The 18,544-nt window shown below is 40.9% G+C and overlaps 1 protein-coding gene across 3 annotated transcripts in view; it reads left to right on the top strand.

Annotated features, from left to right (window-relative positions):
* The window catches only part of ARHGEF4 (Rho guanine nucleotide exchange factor 4), a 231,385-nt gene that overhangs the window by 192,586 nt on the left and 20,255 nt on the right, over positions 1–18,544 (top strand). For all 3 annotated transcript variants that reach the window (XM_053709873.1, XM_053709872.1, XM_053709874.1), the window contains one exon: positions 2,874–3,005. In XM_053709873.1, the coding sequence (XP_053565848.1) occupies positions 2,874–3,005 (132 nt within the window). The remainder of the gene's footprint in view (positions 1–2,873; positions 3,006–18,544) is intronic.

Raw genomic sequence — 18,544 nt, 5'->3', positions numbered from 1 at the left:
TCCCTTCCACAAGCAAAGGCTCACACGGACATTGTCCTGGCCTTTCTCAGATCTCACGGGTGGAAAGTGAACGTAGAAAAAAGTTCTCTATCTCCGTCAACAAGAGTTCCCTTCTTGGGAACAATAATAGACTCCTTAGAAATGAGGATTTTTCTGACAGAGGCCAGAAAATCAAAACTTCTAAACTCTTGTCAAGTACTTCATTCTGTTCCTCTTCCTTCCATAGCGCAGTGCATGGAAGTAATAGGTTTGATGGTCGCGGCAATGGACATAGTTCCTTTTGCACGAATTCATCTGAGACCATTACAACTGTGCATGCTCAGTCAGTGGAATGGGGATTATACAGACTTGTCTCCGACGATACAAGTAGATCAGAGGACCAACCTGTCACAGGGGATGAGCTTCCGCAGACCAGAGTGGGTCATTGTCACGACCGACGCCAGTCTGGTGGGCTGGGGCGCGGTCTGGGGACTCCTGAAAGCTCAGGGTCTTTGGTCTCGGGAAGAATCTCTTCTCCCGATAAATATTCTGGAACTGAGAGCGATATTCAATGCTCTCAAGGCTTGGCCTCAGCTAGCAAAGGCCAAATTCATACGGTTTCAATCGGACAACATGACGACTGTTGCGTACATCAACCATCAGGGGGGAACAAGGAGTTTCCTGGCGATGGAAGAAGTGACCAAAATCATTCAATGGGCGGAGACTCACTCCTGCCACTTGTCTGCAATCCACATCCCAGGAGTGGAAAATTGGGAAGCGGATTTTCTGAGTCGTCAGACATTTCATCCGGGGGAGTGGGAACTCCATCTGGAAATCTTTGCCCAAATTACTCAGTTGTGGGGCATTCCAGACATGGATCTGATGGCCTCTCGTCAGAACTTCAAGGTTCCTTGCTACGGGTCCAGATCCAGGGATCCCAAGGCGACTCTAGTAGATGCACTAGTAGCACCTTGGACCTTCAAACTAGCTTATGTATTCCCACCGTTTCCTCTCATCCCCAGGCTGGTAGCCAGGATCAATCAGGAGAGGGCATCGGTGATCTTGATAGCTCCTGCGTGGCCACGCAGGACTTGGTATGCAGACCTGGTGAATATGTCATCGGCTCCACCATGGAAGCTACCTTTGAGACGGGACCTTCTTGTTCAAGGTCCGTTCGAACATCCGAATCTGGTCTCACTCCAACTGACTGCTTGGAGATTGAACGCTTGATTTTATCAAAGCGAGGGTTCTCAGATTCTGTCATTGATACTCTTGTTCAGGCCAGAAAGCCTGTAACTAGAAAAATCTACCATAAAATATGGAAAAAATATATCTGTTGGTGTGAATCTAAAGGATTCCCTTGGGACAAGATAAAAATTCCTAAGATTCTATCCTTTCTTCAAGAAGGTTTGGAGAAAGGATTATCTGCAAGTTCTTTGAAGGGACAGATTTCTGCTTTGTCTGTGTTACTTCACAAAAAGCTGGCAGCTGTGCCAGATGTTCAAGCCTTTGTTCAGGCTCTGGTTAGAATCAAGCCTGTTTACAAACCTTTGACTCCTCCTTGGAGTCTCAATTTAGTCCTTTCAGTTCTTCAGGGGGATCCGTTTGAACCCTTACATTCCGTTGATATTAAGTTATTATCTTGGAAAGTTTTGTTTTTGGTTGCAATTTCTTCTGCTAGAAGAGTTTCAGAGTTATCTGCTCTGCAGTGTTCTCCTCCTTATCTGGTGTTCCATGCAGATAAGGTGGTTTTGCGTACTAAACCTGGTTTTCTTCCGAAAGTTGTTTCTAACAAAAACATTAACCAGGAGATAGTCGTGCCTTCTTTGTGTCCGAATCCAGTTTCAAAGAAGGAACGTTTGTTGCACAATTTGGATGTAGTTCGTGCTCTAAAATTCTATTTGGATGCTACAAAGGATTTTAGACAAACATCTTCCTTGTTTGTTGTTTATTCTGGTAAAAGGAGAGGTCAAAAAGCAACTTCTACCTCTCTCTCTTTTTGGCTTAAAAGCATCATCAGATTGGCTTACGAGACTGCCGGACGGCAGCCTCCTGAAAGAATCACAGCTCATTCCACTAGGGCCGTGGCTTCCACATGGGCCTTCAAGAACGAGGCTTCTGTTGATCAGATATGTAAGGCAGCGACTTGGTCTTCACTGCACACTTTTACTAAATTTTACAAATTTGATACTTTTGCTTCTTCTGAGGCTATTTTTGGTAGAAAGGTTTTGCAAGCCGTGGTGCCTTCCATCTAGGTGACCTGATTTGCTCCCTCCCTTCATCCGTGTCCTAAAGCTTTGGTATTGGTTCCCACAAGTAAGGATGACGCCGTGGACCGGACACACCTATGTTGGAGAAAACAGAATTTATGTTTACCTGATAAATTACTTTCTCCAACGGTGTGTCCGGTCCACGGCCCGCCCTGGTTTTTTAATCAGGTCTGATAATTTATTTTCTTTAACTACAGTCACCACGGTATCATATGATTTCTCCTATGCAAATATTCCTCCTTTACGTCGGTCGAATGACTGGGGAAGGCGGAGCCTAGGAGGGATCATGTGACCAGCTTTGCTGGGCTCTTTGCCATTTCCTGTTGGGGAAGAGAATATCCCACAAGTAAGGATGACGCCGTGGACCGGACACACCGTTGGAGAAAGTAATTTATCAGGTAAACATAAATTCTGTTATTATGCTTTATAGCTGCCTATTACTAGATATTTATTATATTGCTGTATATTTCTCTTTGCTACATTATCTTAAACAAGTTCATATGATGTATGACATAAATATAATCCATATAAGGACGTTAGAGACATTTAACTCCATTCACTTTTTCTACTTTGCATAAAGCTTGCATTCATGCTGTAAAACTAATTAACTGTACATTGTACAAGGGTGAAGATATTCTTGCAAGAAGCTCAGAACTTATACACTCTGGAGAATTGACCAAGATTTCCCACCTTCAATCAAAGGGGCAACAAAGGATATTCTTTCTCTTTGATCATCAAATTGTGTATTGTAAAAAGGTATGGTGATTATATAAGTTATTTGGTACTCAGAACAATATATTCCAACCGTAAAGAAAATCTGGTTTTGGCAGAAAGTGTTGGATATGATGTGGAACTTACTGTCAAGATCATTAGAGTACTACAGTATTTCTTTAATGCAAACTGTATTGATACTGGCTGATTTCTTTTTTTTTTAAAATCTGAGTTCTCTTTTGGGCAGTAGTTAAAGGGACAGTCAAGTCCAAAATAAACTTTCATGATTTAGATAGGGCATGCAATTTTAAACAACTTTCCAATTTACTTTTATCACCAATGTTGCTTTGTTCTCTTGGTATTCTTAGTTGAAAGCTAAACCTAGGTAGGCTCATATGCTTGAAGGCCGCCTCTAATCTGAATGCAATTTGACAGTTTTTTAACACTAGAGGGCGTTAGTTCATGTGCGTCATATAGATAACATTGAGCTCACGCACGTGAAGTTACTTAGGAGTCAGCACTGATTGGCTAAAATGCAAGTCTTTCAAAAGAACTAAAATAAGGGGAGAGTTTGCAGAGGCTTAGATACAAGGTAATCACAGAGGTAGAACGTGTATTATTATAACTGTGTTGGTTATGCAAAACTGGAGAATGGTTAATAAAGGGATTATCTTTCTTTTTAAACAACAAAAACTCTGGTGTTGACTGTCCCTTTAAATATAATCCCTTTATAACAACATTGTCACAATCTTTAAAGGGACATGATACTCAAATTCGGATAGAGAATACATTTTTTTTAAATGTTTCCAATTTACTTATCAAATTTGCGTCATTCTCATGTCATTCTTTTTTGAAGATATATCTAGATAGGTAGCGTGCACATGTCTGGAGCAGTAAATGACAGGAAATAGTGCTGCCATCTAGTGTTCTTGGTAATGTATAACATTGTTGCAAAACTGCTGCCTTATAGTACTGCAGACACGTGCACACTCCTGAAATTACCTTCTTGCTTTTTTAACAAAGGATAACAAGAAAACAAAGAACATTTGATAATAGAAGTAAATTGGAAAGTTGTTTAAATTATATGTTCTAAATCATGAAAGAAAAATGTGGGGTTTGATGTCCCTTTAAGCCTTGATATTCCACGTGTTGGCCATAGTAATGTAATACAAACATACAATTTAGTAATCGTGCACTTCTATATAGGTGCGATAAATAACCAACAAAAACGCTTGATCTAATATTTTCAGGTAACGTAAGTTATTTTCTTTATGAATATCAGGCAACAAGGTTACAGTGTTGTACAAATATATTTATATAAATGACCTAAATAAAATGAACCTTTAAATAGAATTGCTACATTTCTTAGCAGACATTTTAGTAAAGCTGTTTGTTAAGTTCAATTAAAAAAAAAAAGAAAAGTTTACAATAAAACACTTTTTTATATAAACCTTAAAATACATAACAGCAACTGAGAAGAAATTTATGGGGTTTTGAAAGCTGGAACACAGTACTGTACATTTTGTTTTAGTTTAATGTGTTTCCAGTTACTTTTTATTCTGAATGCATACTAATAAAGCATGGGGAATGAGTTCTTTGCTCATTAAACCACCACTTATTGTTCTCAAAAACATGTCCATTAAAACCAGCTATTTAAATTGCAGGAATAAACCCAAAAGAGCGATTTACAATACATTTCATTTCGATTTGTAGTTGTTGTAACAAGACATTGAGAACACATTAACCCCTTAATGACAACTGACGTACCAGGTACGTCATGCATTAACAAGCAGTTAATGACAATGGACGTACCTGGTACGTCAGTTGTCTAACAGAGTGCTGGAAGTGATCACAATCACTTCCAGCAGCTCTGAGGGTATTGCAGTGATGCCTCGATATGGAGGCATCCTGCAATACCCCTTTACAAGCCTCCGATGCAGAGAGAGCCACTCTGTGGCCCTCTCTGCACCGGTAGCGATGGTGCCTTTGTCCGGTGGGAGGAGGAAGCGTGTGCGCGCGTGCACGATGCGCGCGCGTGCACGGGTGTGCACGTGGGCACGCACGTGCATGTGCACATGCGCGCATTAGCCACACTGACACCAATGAAAAAGCAAGGGGAATTTTTTTTTTTTTTTTTTACATTTAAAAGGATCTGGGAGGGGGAGAGGGTGGGGGTGGGGCTGCTACACTACAGAAATAAACATACAAATAAAAGTTAAAAATAAAATTTAAATAGTTTGGTTTGTGGGGCCAAACTGGGTACTGGCAGACAGCTGCCAGTACCCAAGATGGCGGTAATTAGGTAGGGGAGAGGGTTAGAGAGCTGGAGGGGGGATCAGGGAGGTTGGTGCTAAGGCAGGGGTCCATCACAACTAAAATATTTTATAATTTTTATTTAAAAAAAACCAAAAAACATAATTTATGTAAGAACTTACCTGATAAATTCATTTCTTTCATATTAGCAAGAGTCCATGAGCTAGTGACGTATGGGATATACATTCCTACCAGGAGGGGCAAAGTTTCCCAAACCTCAAAATGCCTATAAATACACCCCTCACCACACCCACAATTCAGTTTAACGAATAGCCAAGAAGTGGGGTGATAAAAAAGTGCGAAAGCATATAAAATAAGGAATTGGAATAATTGTGCTTTATACAAAATCATAACCACCACAAAAAAAGGGCGGGCCTCATGGACTCTTGCTAATATGAAAGAAATGAATTTATCAGGTAAGTTCTTACATAAATTATGTTTTCTTTCATGTAATTAGCAAGAGTCCATGAGCTAGTGACGTATGGGATAATGACTACCCAAGATGTGGATCTTTCCACACAAGAGTCACTAGAGAGGGAGGGATAAAATAAAGACAGCCAATTCCTGCTGAAAATAATCCACACCCAAAATAAAGTTTAACGAAAAACATAAGCAGAAGATTCAAACTGAAACCGCTGCCTGAAGTACTTTTCTACCAAAAACTGCTTCAGAAGAAGAAAATACATCAAAATGGTAGAATTTAGTAAAAGTATGCAAAGAGGACCAAGTTGCTGCTTTGCAGATCTGGTCAACCGAAGCTTCATTCCTAAACGCCCAGGAAGTAGATACTGACCTAGTAGAATGAGCTGTAATTCTCTGAGGCGGAATTTTACCCGACTCAACATAGGCAAGATGAATTAAAGATTTCAACCAAGATGCCAAAGAAATGGCAGAAGCTTTCTGGCCTTTTCTAGAACCGGAAAAGATAACAAATAGACTAGAAGTCTTACGGAAAGATTTCGTAGCTTCAACATAATATTTCAAAGCTCTAACAACATCCAAAGAATGCAACGATTTCTCCTTAGAATTCTTAGGATTAGGACATAATGAAGGAACCACAATTTCTCTACTAATGTTGCTGGAATTCACAACTTTAGGTAAAAATTCAAAAGAAGTTCGCAACACCGCCTTATCCTGATGAAAAATCAGAAAAGGAGACTCACAAGAAAGAGCAGATAATTCAGAAACTCTTCTGGCAGAAGAGATGGCCAAAAGGAACAAAACTTTCCAAGAAAGTAATTTAATGTCCAATGAATGCATAGGTTCAAACGGAGGAGCTTGAAGAGCTCCCAGAACCAAATTCAAACTCCAAGGAGGAGAAATTGACTTAATGACAGGTTTTATACGAACCAAAGCTTGTACAAAACAATGAATATCAGGAAGAATAGCAATCTTTCTGTGAAAAAGAACAGAAAGAGCAGAGATTTGTCCTTTCAAAGAACTTGCGGACAAACCCTTATCTAAACCATCCTGAAGAAACTGTAAAATTCTCGGTATTCTAAAAGAATGCCAAGAAAAATGATGAGAAAGACACCAAGAAATATAAGTCTTCCAGACTCTATAATATATCTCTCGAGATACAGATTTACGAGCCTGTAACATAGTATTAATCACGGAGTCAGAGAAACCTCTTTGACCAAGAATCAAGCGTTCAATCTCCATACCTTTAAATTTAAGGATTTCAGATCCTGATGGAAAAAAGGACCTTGTGACAGAAGGTCTGGTCTTAACGGAAGAGTCCACGGTTGGCAAGAGGCCATCCGGACAAGATCCGCATACCAAAACCTGTGAGGCCATGCCGGAGCTACCAGCAGAACAAACGAGCATTCCTTCAGAATCTTGGAGATTACTCTTGGAAGAAGAACTAGAGGCGGAAAGATATAGGCAGGATGATACTTCCAAGGAAGTGATAATGCATCCACTGCCTCCGCCTGAGGATCCCGGGATCTGGACAGATACCTGGGAAGTTTCTTGTTTAGATGGGACGCCATCAGATCTATTTCTGGAAGTTCCCACATTTGAACAATCTGAAGAAATACCTCTGGGTGAAGAGACCATTCGCCCGGATGCAACGTTTGGCGACTGAGATAGTCCGCTTCCCAATTGTCTACACCTGGGATATGAACCGCAGAGATTAGACAGGAGCTGGATTCCGCCCAAACCAAAATTCGAGATACTTCTTTCATAGCCAGAGGACTGTGAGTCCCTCCTTGATGATTGATGTATGCCACAGTTGTGACATTGTCTGTCTGAAAACAAATGAACGATTCTCTCTTCAGAAGAGGCCAAAACTGAAGAGCTCTGAAAATTGCACGGAGTTCCAAGATATTGATAGGTAATCTCACCTCCTGAGATTCCCAAACTCCCTGTGCCGTCAGAGATCCCCACACAGCTCCCCAACCCATGAGACTTGCATCTGTTGAAATTACAGTCCAGGTCGGAAGCACAAAAGAAGCCCCCTGAATTAAACGATGGTGATCTGTCCACCATGTTAGAGAGTGTCGAACAATCGGTTTTAAAGATATTGTTTGAGATATCTTCGTGTAATCCTTGCACCATTGCTTCAGCATACAGAGCTGAAGAGGTCGCATGTGAAAACGAGCAAAGGGGATCGCGTCCGATGCAGCAGTCATAAGACCTAGAATTTCCATGCATAAGGCTACCGAAGGGAATGATTGTGACTGAAGGTTTCGACAAGCTGCAATCAATTTTAGACGTCTCTTGTCTGTTAAAGACAGAGTCATGGACACTGAATCCATCTGGAAACCCAGAAAGGTTACCCTTGTCTGAGGAATCAAAGAACTTTTTGGTAAATTGATCCTCCAACCATGATCTTGAAGAAACAACACAAGTCGATTCGTATGAGATTCTGCTAAATGTAAAGACTGAGCAAGTACCAAGATATCGTCCAAATAAGGAAATACCACAATACCCAGTTCTCTGATTACAGACAGAAGGGCACCGAGAACCTTTGTAAAAATTCTTGGAGCTGTAGCTAGGCCAAACGGCAGAGCCACAAACTGGTAATGCTTGTCCAGAAAAGAGAATCTCAGGAACTGAAAATGATCTGGATGAATCGGAATATGCAGATATGCATCCTGTAAATCTATTGTGGACATATAATTCCCTTGCTGAACAAAAGGCAAGATAGTCCTTACAGTTACCATTTTGAACGTTGGTATCCTTACATAACGATTCAATATTTTTAGATCCAGAACTGGTCTGAAGGAATTCTCCTTCTTTGGTACAATGAAGAGATTTGAATAAAACCCCATCCCCTGTTCCTGAACTGGAACTGACATAATTACTCCAGTCAACTCTAGATCTGAAACACATTTCAGAAATGCTTGAGCTTTTACTGGATTTACTGGGACACGGGAAAGAAAAAATCTCTTTGCAGGAGGTCTCATCTTGAAACCAATTCTGTACCCTTCTGAAACAATGTTCTGAATCCAAAGATTGTGAACAGAATTGATCCAAATTTCCTTGAAAAAACGTAACCTGCCCCCTACCAGCTGAGCTGGAATGAGGGCCGCACCTTCATGTGGACTTAGAAGCAGGCTTTGCCTTTCTAGCTGGCTTGGATTTATTCCAGACTGGAGATGGTTTCCAAACTGAAACTGCTCCTGAGAATGAAGGATCAGGCTTTTGTTCTTTGTTGAAACGAAAGGAACGAAAACGATTATTAGCTCTGCTTTTACCTTTAGATTTTTTATCCTGTGGTAAAAAAGTTCCTTTCCCACCAGTAACAGTTGAAATGATGGAATCCAACTGAGAACCAAATAATTTGTTACCCTGGAAAGAAATAGAAAGTAAAGTTGATTTAGAAGCCATATCAGCATTCCAAGTTTTAAGCCATAAAGCTCTTCTAGCTAAAATAGCTAGAGACATAAACCTGACATCAACTCTGATAATATCAAAAATGGCATCACAGATAAAATTATTAGCATGCTGAAGAAGAATAATAATGTCATGAGAATCACGATGTGTTACTTGTTGCGCTAAAGTTTCCAACCAAAAAGTTGAAGCTGCAGCAACATCAGCCAAAGATATAGCAGGTCTAAGAAGATTACCTGAACACAGATAAGCTTTTCTTAGAAAGGACTCAATTTTCCTATCTAGAGGATCCTTAAAGGAAGTACCATCTGACGTAGGAATAGTAGTACGTTTAGCAAGGGTAGAAATAGCCCCATCAACTTTAGGGATTTTGTCCCAAAATTCTAATCTGTCAGACGGCACAGGATATAAATGCTTAAAATGTTTAGAAGGAGTAAATGAATTACCCAATTTATCCCATTCTTTGGAAATTACTGCAGAAATAGCATTAGGAACAGGAAAAACTTCTGGAATAACCACAGGAGCTTTAAATACCTTATCCAAACGTTTAGAATTAGTATCAAGAGGACCAGAATCCTCTATTTCTAAAGCAATTAGAACTTCTTTAAGTAAAGAACGAATAAATTCCATTTTAAATAAATATGAAGATTTATCAGCATCAACCTCAGAGACAGAATCCTCTGAACCAGAGGAGTCATCAGAATCAGAATGATGATGTTCATTTAAAAATTCATCTGTAGGGAGAGAAGTTTTAAAAGATTTTTTACGTTTACTAGAAGGAGAAATAACAGACATAGCCTTCTTTATGGATTCAGAAACAAAATCTCTTATATTATCAGGAACATTCTGCACCTTAGATGTTGAGGGAACTGCAACAGGCAATGGTACTTTACTAAAGGAAATATTATCTGCTTTAACAAGTTTGTCATGACAATCAATACAAACAACAGCTGGAGAAATAGCTACCAAAAGTTTACAGCAGATACACTTAGCTTTGGTAGATTCAGCACTTGACAGCGATTTTCCTGTAGTATCTTCTGACTCAGATGCAACGTGAGACATCTTGCAATATGTAAGAGAAAAAACAACATATATATAAAGCAAAATTGATCAAATTCCTTAAATGACAGTTTCAGGAATGGGAAAAAATGCCAAAGAACAAGCTTCTAGCAACCAGAAGCAATAAAAAATGAGACTTAAATAATGTGGAGACAAAAGCGACGCCCATATTTTTTCGCGCCAAATAAGACGCCCACATTATTTGGCGCCTAAATGCTTTTTGGCGCCAAAAATGACGCCACATCCGGAACGCCGACATTTTTGGCGCGAAATAACGTCAAAAAATGACGCAACTTCCGGCGACACGTATGACGCCGGAAACGGAAATAGAATTTTTGCGCCAAAAAAGTCCGCGCCAAGAATGACGCAATAAAATGAAGCATTTTCAGCCCCCGCGAGCCTAACAGCCCACAGGGAAAAAGTCAAATTTTAAGGTAAGAAAAAAATGGTTAAATCAAAATGCATTATCCCAAATATGAAACTGACTGTCTGAAAATAAGGAAAGTTGAACATTCTGAGTCAAGGCAAATAAATGTTTGAATACATATATTTAGAACTTTATAAACAAAGTGCCCAACCATAGCTTGGAGTGTCACAGAAAATAAGACTTACTTACCCCAGGACACTCGTCTACATGTTGTAGAAAGCCAAACCAGTACTGAAACGAGAATCAGCAGAGGTAATGGTATATATAAGAGTATATCGTCGATCTGAAAAGGGAGGTAAGAGATGAATCTCTACGACCGATAACAGAGAACCTATGAAATAGACCCCGTAGAAGGAGATCACTGCATTCAAATAGGCAATACTCTCCTCACATCCCTCTGACATTCACTGCACGCTGAGAGGAAAACCGGGCTCCAACTTGCTGCGGAGCGCATATCAACGTAGAATCTAGCACAAACTTACTTCACCACCTCCATCGGAGGCAAAGTTTGTAAAACTGAATTGTGGGTGTGGTGAGGGGTGTATTTATAGGCATTTTGAGGTTTGGGAAACTTTGCCCCTCCTGGTAGGAATGTATATCCCATACGTCACTAGCTCATGGACTCTTGCTAATTACATGAAAGAAACTTTTATTTAGTACTGGCAGACTTTCTGCCAGTACTTAAGATGGCGGTAACAATTGTGGGGTGGGGGAGGGAAGAGAGCTGTTTGGGAGGGATCAGGGGGTGGGATGTGTCAGGTGGGAGGCTGATCTCTAAAATTAACCCTGCAAGCTCCCTACAAGCTACCTAATTTAACCCCTTCACTGCTTGGCATAATTCACGTGTGGTGCGCAGCAGCATTTAGCGGCCTTCTAATTACCAAAAAGCAACGCCAAAGCCATATAAATCTGCTATTTCTGAACAAAGGGGATCCCAGAGAAGCTTTTACAACAATTTCTGCCATAATAGCACAAGCTGTTTGTAAATAATTTCAGTGAGAAACCTAAAATTGTGAAAAATGTAAAGTTTTTTTTTTTATTTGCTCACATTTGGCGGTGAAATAGTGGCATAAAATATACCAAAATGGGCCTAGATCAATACTTGGGGTTGTCTACTACACTACACTATAGCTAAAATTAACCCTACAAGCTCCCTACAAGCTCCCTAATTAACCCCTTCACTCTTGGGCATAAAACATGTGTGGTGCGCAGCGGCATTTAGCGGCCTTCTAATTACTAAAAAGCAACCACAAAGCCATATAAGTCTGTTATTTCTGAAAAAGGGGATCCCAGAGAAGCATTTACAACCATTTATGCCATAATTGCAGAAGCTGTTTGTAAATAATTTCAGTGGGAAACCTAAAGTTTGTGACAAACTTTGTGAAAAAGTGAACTTTTTTTTTTTTTATCGCATTTGGCGGTGAAATGGTGGCATGAAATATACCAAAATGGGCCTAGATCAATACTTTGGGATGTCTTCTAAAAAAATATATATACATGTCAAGGGATATTCAGGGATTCCTGACAGATATGAGTGTCCCAATGTAACTAGCGCTAATTTTGAAAAAAAGTGGTTTGGAAATAGCAAAATGCTACTTGTATTTATTGCCCTATAGCTTGCAAAAAAAGCAAAGAACATGTAAACATTGGGTATTTCTAAACTCAGGACAAAATTTATAAGCTATTTAGCATGGGTGTTTTTTGGTGATTGTAGATGTGTAACAGATTTTGGGGGTCAAAGTTAGAAAGTGTGTTTTTTTCCATTTTTTCCTCATATTTTATAAAAAATTTTTTAGTAAATTATAAGATATGATGAAAATAATGGTATCTTTAGAAAGTCCATTTAATGATGAGAAAAACGGTATATAATATGTGTGGGTACAGTAAACGAGTAAGAGGACAATTACAGCTAAACACAAACACTGCAGAAATGTAAAAATAGCCATTGTCATTAAGGGTAAGAAAATTGAAAAATGGTCCGGTCATTAAGGGGTTAAGGACAAACACATTTACAGCACTGTGTATTACTAACTGATTAAAATGCATGTAAAATGTTAGTCTCCTATGTCCATTTAATGAAAAAGGAAATTTATGCTTACCTGATAAATTGATTTCTTCTATGATACGACGAGTCTACGGATTCATCCTTACTTGTGGGATATTATCCTCCTGCTAACAGGAAGTGGCAAAGAGCACCACAGCCGAGCTGTATATATAGCTCCTCCCTTCTCTTCACCCCCAGTCATTCGACCGAAGGTATAGGAAGAGAAAAGAAAAGCTAAAAGGTGCAGAGGTGACTGAAGTTTTGAACAAAAAATATAATCTGTCTTAAATTGACAGGGAGGGCCGTGGACTCGTCATATCGTAGAAGAAATCAATTTATCAGGTGAGCATAAATTTCCTTTTCTTCTACTAGATACGACGAGTCAACGGATTCATCCTTACTTGTGGGATACAATACCAAAGCTACAGGACACGGATGAACGGGAGGGACAAGACAGATACCTAAGCAGAAGGCACCACTGCTTGAAGAACTTTTCTCCCCAAAACAGCCTCAGAAGAAGCAAAAGTATCAAATTTGTAAAATTGGGAAAAGGTATGAAGGGAGGACCAAGTCGCATCCTTACAAATCTGTTCAACAGAAGCATCATTTTTAAAAGCCCATGTGGAAGCCACCGCTCGAGTAGAATGAGCTGTAATCTTTTCAGGAGGCTGCTGTCCAGCAGTCCCGTATGCCAAACGGATGATGCTTTTCAGCCAAAAAGAAAGAGAGGTAGCCGTAGCTTTTTGACCCCTACGCTTTCCAGAATAAACAACAAATAGAGAAGATGTTTGACGGAAATCCTTGGTCGCTTGTAAGTAAAACTTCAAGGCGCGAACCACGTCCAGATCATGCAACAGACGCTCCTTCTTAGAAGAAGGATTAGGACATAGAGAAGGAACAACAATTTCCTGATTAATATTCTTATTATAAACAACCTTAGGAAGGAATACAGGTTTATAACGCAAAACCACCTTATCAGAATGGAATATAAGATAAGGTGAGTCGCATTGTAATGCAGAAAGCTCAGAAACTCTTCGAGCAGAAGAGATAGCAACTAAAAACAAAACTTTCCAAGATAAAAGCTTAATATCTATGGAATGCATAGGTTCAAACGGAACCCCTTGAAGAACATTTAGCACTAAATTCAAACTCCATGGCGGAGCAAAAGGTTTAAACACAGGCTTGATTCTGAATAAAGCCTGACAAAAAGACTGAACGTCTGGGACATCCGCCAGACGCTTGTGTAGTAAAATTGACAAAGCAGAAATTTGTCCCTTTAAGGAACTAGCCGATAATCCCTTCTCCAAACCTTCTTGAAGAAAGGACAAAATCCTAGGAATCTTAACCCTACTCCATGAGTAGCCCTTGGATTCGCACCAATAAAGATATTTACGCCATATCTTATGGTAAATTTTCCTAGTGACAGGCTTCCGAGCCTGAATCAAAGTATCAATAACCGACTCAGAGAATCCCCGCTTAGATAAAATCAAGCATTCAATCTCCAGGCAGTCAGCTGGAGAGAAATTAGATTTGGATGTTGGAACGGACCTTGAATGAGAAGGTCCTGTCTCAGTGGCAGTTTCCATGGTGGCAGAGATGACATTTCCACTAGATCTGCATAACAAGTCCTGCGTGGCCACGCAGGCGCTATCAAGATTACCAAAGCCCTCTCCTGTTTGATTCTGGCAATCAGACGAGGCAGGAGAGGAAAAGGAGGAAACACATAAGCCAGGTTGAATGACCAAGGTACTGCTAGAGCATCTATCAGTGCTGCTTGGGGATCCCTTGATCTGGATCCGTAACAAGGAAGTTTGGCATTCTGACGAGATCCCATCAGATCCAATTCCGGTGTGCCCCATTGACGAATCAATGTCGCAAACACCTCCGGATGGAGCTCCCACTCCCCCGGATGAAAAGTCTGACGACTTAGAAAATCCGCTTCCCAGTTTTCCACCCCTGGGATGTAGATTGCTGATAGATGGCAAGAGTGTGTCTCTGCCCATCGAATTATCTTGGCAACCTCTATCATCGCTAGAGAACTCTTTGTTCCCCCTTGATGATTGATATATGCTACAGTCGTGATATTGTCCGACTGGATCTTATGAATTTGGCCAAGGCCAACTGAGGCCACGCTTGAAGCGCGTTGAATATTGCTCTCAGTTCCAGAATATTTATTGGTAGTAGGGACTCCTCCTGAGTCCAAACATCCTGAGCCTTCAGGGAATTCCAGACTGCACCCCAGCCCAAGAGGCTGGCGTCCGTCGTCATTATGACCCATGCTGGCCTGCGGAAGCACATTCCCTGGGACAGATGATCCTGTGACAACCACCAAAGAAGAGAGTCTCTGGTCTCTAGATCCAGATTTATCTGAGGAGACAAATCTGCATAATCCCCATTCCACTGTCTCAGCATGCACAGCTGCAGTGGTCTGAGATTCAAGCGAGCAAACGGAACTATGTCCATTAACCCAATGACCTCCATACACTGCGCCACTGATGGCTGATGAATAGAATGAAGTGCTCGGTAAATAGTTAGGATCTTTGACTTTCTGACCTCCATCAGAAAATTTTTCATGTCTACCGAGTCTATCAGAGTTCCTAGGAATGGAACTCTTGTCAGTGGAACAAGTGAACTCTTTTGTATGTTCACCCTCCACCCGTTAAATCTTAGAAAAGCCAACACAATGTCCATGTGAGATTTGGCTAGATGGTAAGTTGACGCCTGAATCAAAATATCGTCCAGATAGGGTGCCCCTGCTATGCCCGCGGCCTTAGAACCACCAGAAGGGACCCTAGCACCTTTGTGAAGATTCTGGGAGCTGTGGCCAACCCGAAAGGGAGGGCCACAAACTGGTAATGTTTGTCCAGGAAGGCGAACCTGAGGAACTGGTGATGATCTTTGTGGAAAGGAATGTGAAGATACGCATCCTTCAAATCCACGGTAGTCATATATTGACCCTCCTGGATCATAGGTAGAATTGTTTGTATGGTCTCCATCTTGAACGATGGGACTCTGAGAAATTTGTTTAGACATTTGAGATCTAAAATCGGTCTGAAGGTTCCCTCTTTTTTGGGAACCACGAACAGATTTGAGTAAAACCCCTGCCCCTGTTCTAGTTTTGGAACTGGGCAGATTACACCCATGGTATATAGGTCTTCTACATAGCGTAAGAATGCCTCTCTTTTTGTCTGGTCTACCGACAAACGTGAAAGATGAAATCTCCCTCTTGGGGGAGAATCCTTAAATTCTAGTCGATACCCCTGGGTCACGATTTCTAATGCCCAGGGATCCTGAACGTCTCTTGCCCAAGCCTGAGCAAAGAGGGAAAGTCTGCCCCCTACTAGATCCGGTCCCGGATCGGCAGCTGCCCCTTCATGCTGTCTTGGTAGCAGCAGCGGGCTTCTTGGCCTGTTTACCTTTATTCCAGGTCTAGTTAGGTCTCCAGACTGACTTGGATTGTGCAAAATTCCCCTCCTGCTTAGTGGCAGAGGAGGAAGTAGAGGGTCCACCTTTAAAGTTTTGAAAGGAACGAAAATGATTCTGTTTGGCCCTCATTTTAACCATCTTGTCCTGAGGAAGGGCATAACCTTTACCTCCAGTAATGTCGGAAATGATCTCCTTTAGTTCAGGCCCGAATAGGGTCTTACCCTTAAAAGGAATAGCTAAAAGCTTGGATTTTGATGACACATCAGCAGACCAAGACTTAAGCCATAACGCTCTACGCGCTAAAATGGCAAAGCCTGCATTCTTTGCCGCTAATTTAGCCATTTGAAAAGCGACATCTGTAATAAAAGAATTAGCTAGCTTGATTGCCCTAATTCTATCCAAAATATCATCTAATGGGGTCTCAACCTTAAGAGACTCCTCTAAAGCCTCAAACCAAAAAGCTGCTGCAGTAGTTACTGGAACAATGCACGCTATAGGTTGGAGAAGAAAACCCTGATGAATAAACAATTTCTTTAGAAGACCCTCTAATTTTTTATCCATAGGATCTTTGAAAGCACAACTGTCCTCAATAGGTATAGTTGTACGCTTAGCCAGGGTAGAAATAGCTCCCTCCACCTTAGGGACCGTCTGCCACGAATCCCGAATGGTGTCAGATATGGGAAACATTTTTTTAAAAGTAGGAGGGGGAGAGAACGGAATGCCTGGTCTATCCCATTCCTTAGTAACAATGTCCGAAATTCTTCTAGGGACTGGAAAAACATCAGTGTAAGTAGGGACCTCTAGATATTTATCCATTTTACACAATTTCTCTGGTGGGATGACAATAGGGTCGCTAAAACCTCCCTGAGTAACAAGCGGAGGTGTTCAAGCTTAAACTTAAAGGCTGTCACATCTGAGTCTGTTTGAGGGAACATCTTTCCTGAATCTGAAAGCTCTTCTCAGACAGCAATTCCCCCACCCCCAAATCAGAACACTGTGAGGGTACATCGGAGATGGCCAATAAAGCATCAGAGGGCTCAGCATTTACTGTAATACCTGACCTGCTGCGCTTACCCTGTAAACCTTGCAGTTTAGATAATACCTCTGTAAGGGTAGTAGACATAACTGCAGCCATATCTTGCAGGGTGAAAGCATTAGACGCGCTAGAAGTACTAGGCGTCACTTGAGCGGGCGTTAAAGGTTGTGACACTTGGGGAGAATTAGATGGCATAACCTGATTCTTTTCTGACTGAGAATCATCCTGAGACATACTTTTATCACCTAAAATATGTTCTTTGCAATGTAAGGCCCTTTCAGTACATGAGGGACACATTTTAAGTGGGGGTTCCACAATGTTATAATTATCCCAATTTTAGTATATATGTGTCTTATCTTGCCAGCTAAGATTGCACCACAAGTAAGGTATGCTTAACCCTTAATGGAAAAAAACGTTACTCAAAAACGTTATGAAATTAACCAATCAACCCCCTGTACCTCGCCACAGCTCAGCTGTGGCGCCTACCTGCCCTCAGGGATCTGTAAGATCACTCTAACACTTCGATTAGGCCAAACCTTTCCTTTTAGGCCCACCAGAGCTGGAGCTTGCTGCTTGCCTGGGGAATTCAACTGCGCATCTGAGGCGCAAAATTAGGCCCCGCCCATCTACATTGATGTCTCACTGCCTTGTAAAAACCGCTGTAAAGCGGTCTAGAACCTAGCCATGTGGGTTTCCATATACCCAACTATTAAAGAAAGCCATGTGAACCCTCCAGTGCCATCAAAAGTAAAAAACGTTTGCTTTACACAAAAAACCTTAATTGCCTTCCAAACATAAAATCGTTTTGCCCAAAAAACATGATGTTATCAGTGTCAACCATTTTTTCAGCCCATAACATACAGGTCCCAGTAATACCCTTCTATCACACGTAGGATTACTGCTTACCCCTACCCTTATGGGAATACTGTCAGCCAGTTCTGAAATAACACAGTCTCTCCAGAAAAAAATGACTGAAAATCTCAATGCTTGTAGCATGAAAAATGTTTCTCACACTGAAGTTTCTTAAGTGCTCCTCAGCCATTCTGTGGGAACTACTCTTGATCTTAGTGACAACTGCTAAGATCATCAGTCTCCAGGCAGAAATCTTCATCCATCTGCTGCCTGGGAAAAAATAGCACTCACCGGTACCATTTAAAATAAAAAAAGTCTTGACTGAAGAAAATAAAAACTATCATTTATCACCTCTTTCACTTTACCTCTTCCTATTACTTAGCATAGGCAAAGAGAATGACTGGGGGTGGAGAGAAGGGAGGAGCTATATATACAGCTCTGCTGTGTTCCTGTTAGCAGGAGGATAATATCCCACAAGTAAGGATGAATCCGTGGACTCGTCGTATCTAGTAGAAGAAATACACTTTATGGTTTATGGTCTTAACGCAACATGAAACCCATTTTTTTTAGATAGAGAGTACAATAAAAAA

This window comes from Bombina bombina, chromosome 4 (assembly GCF_027579735.1).
Source record: "Bombina bombina isolate aBomBom1 chromosome 4, aBomBom1.pri, whole genome shotgun sequence".
Lineage (NCBI taxonomy): Eukaryota > Metazoa > Chordata > Amphibia > Anura > Bombinatoridae > Bombina > Bombina bombina.
Note: the sequence above shows the minus strand (reverse complement) of the source record. Positions and strands in the feature narration are given on the sequence as shown.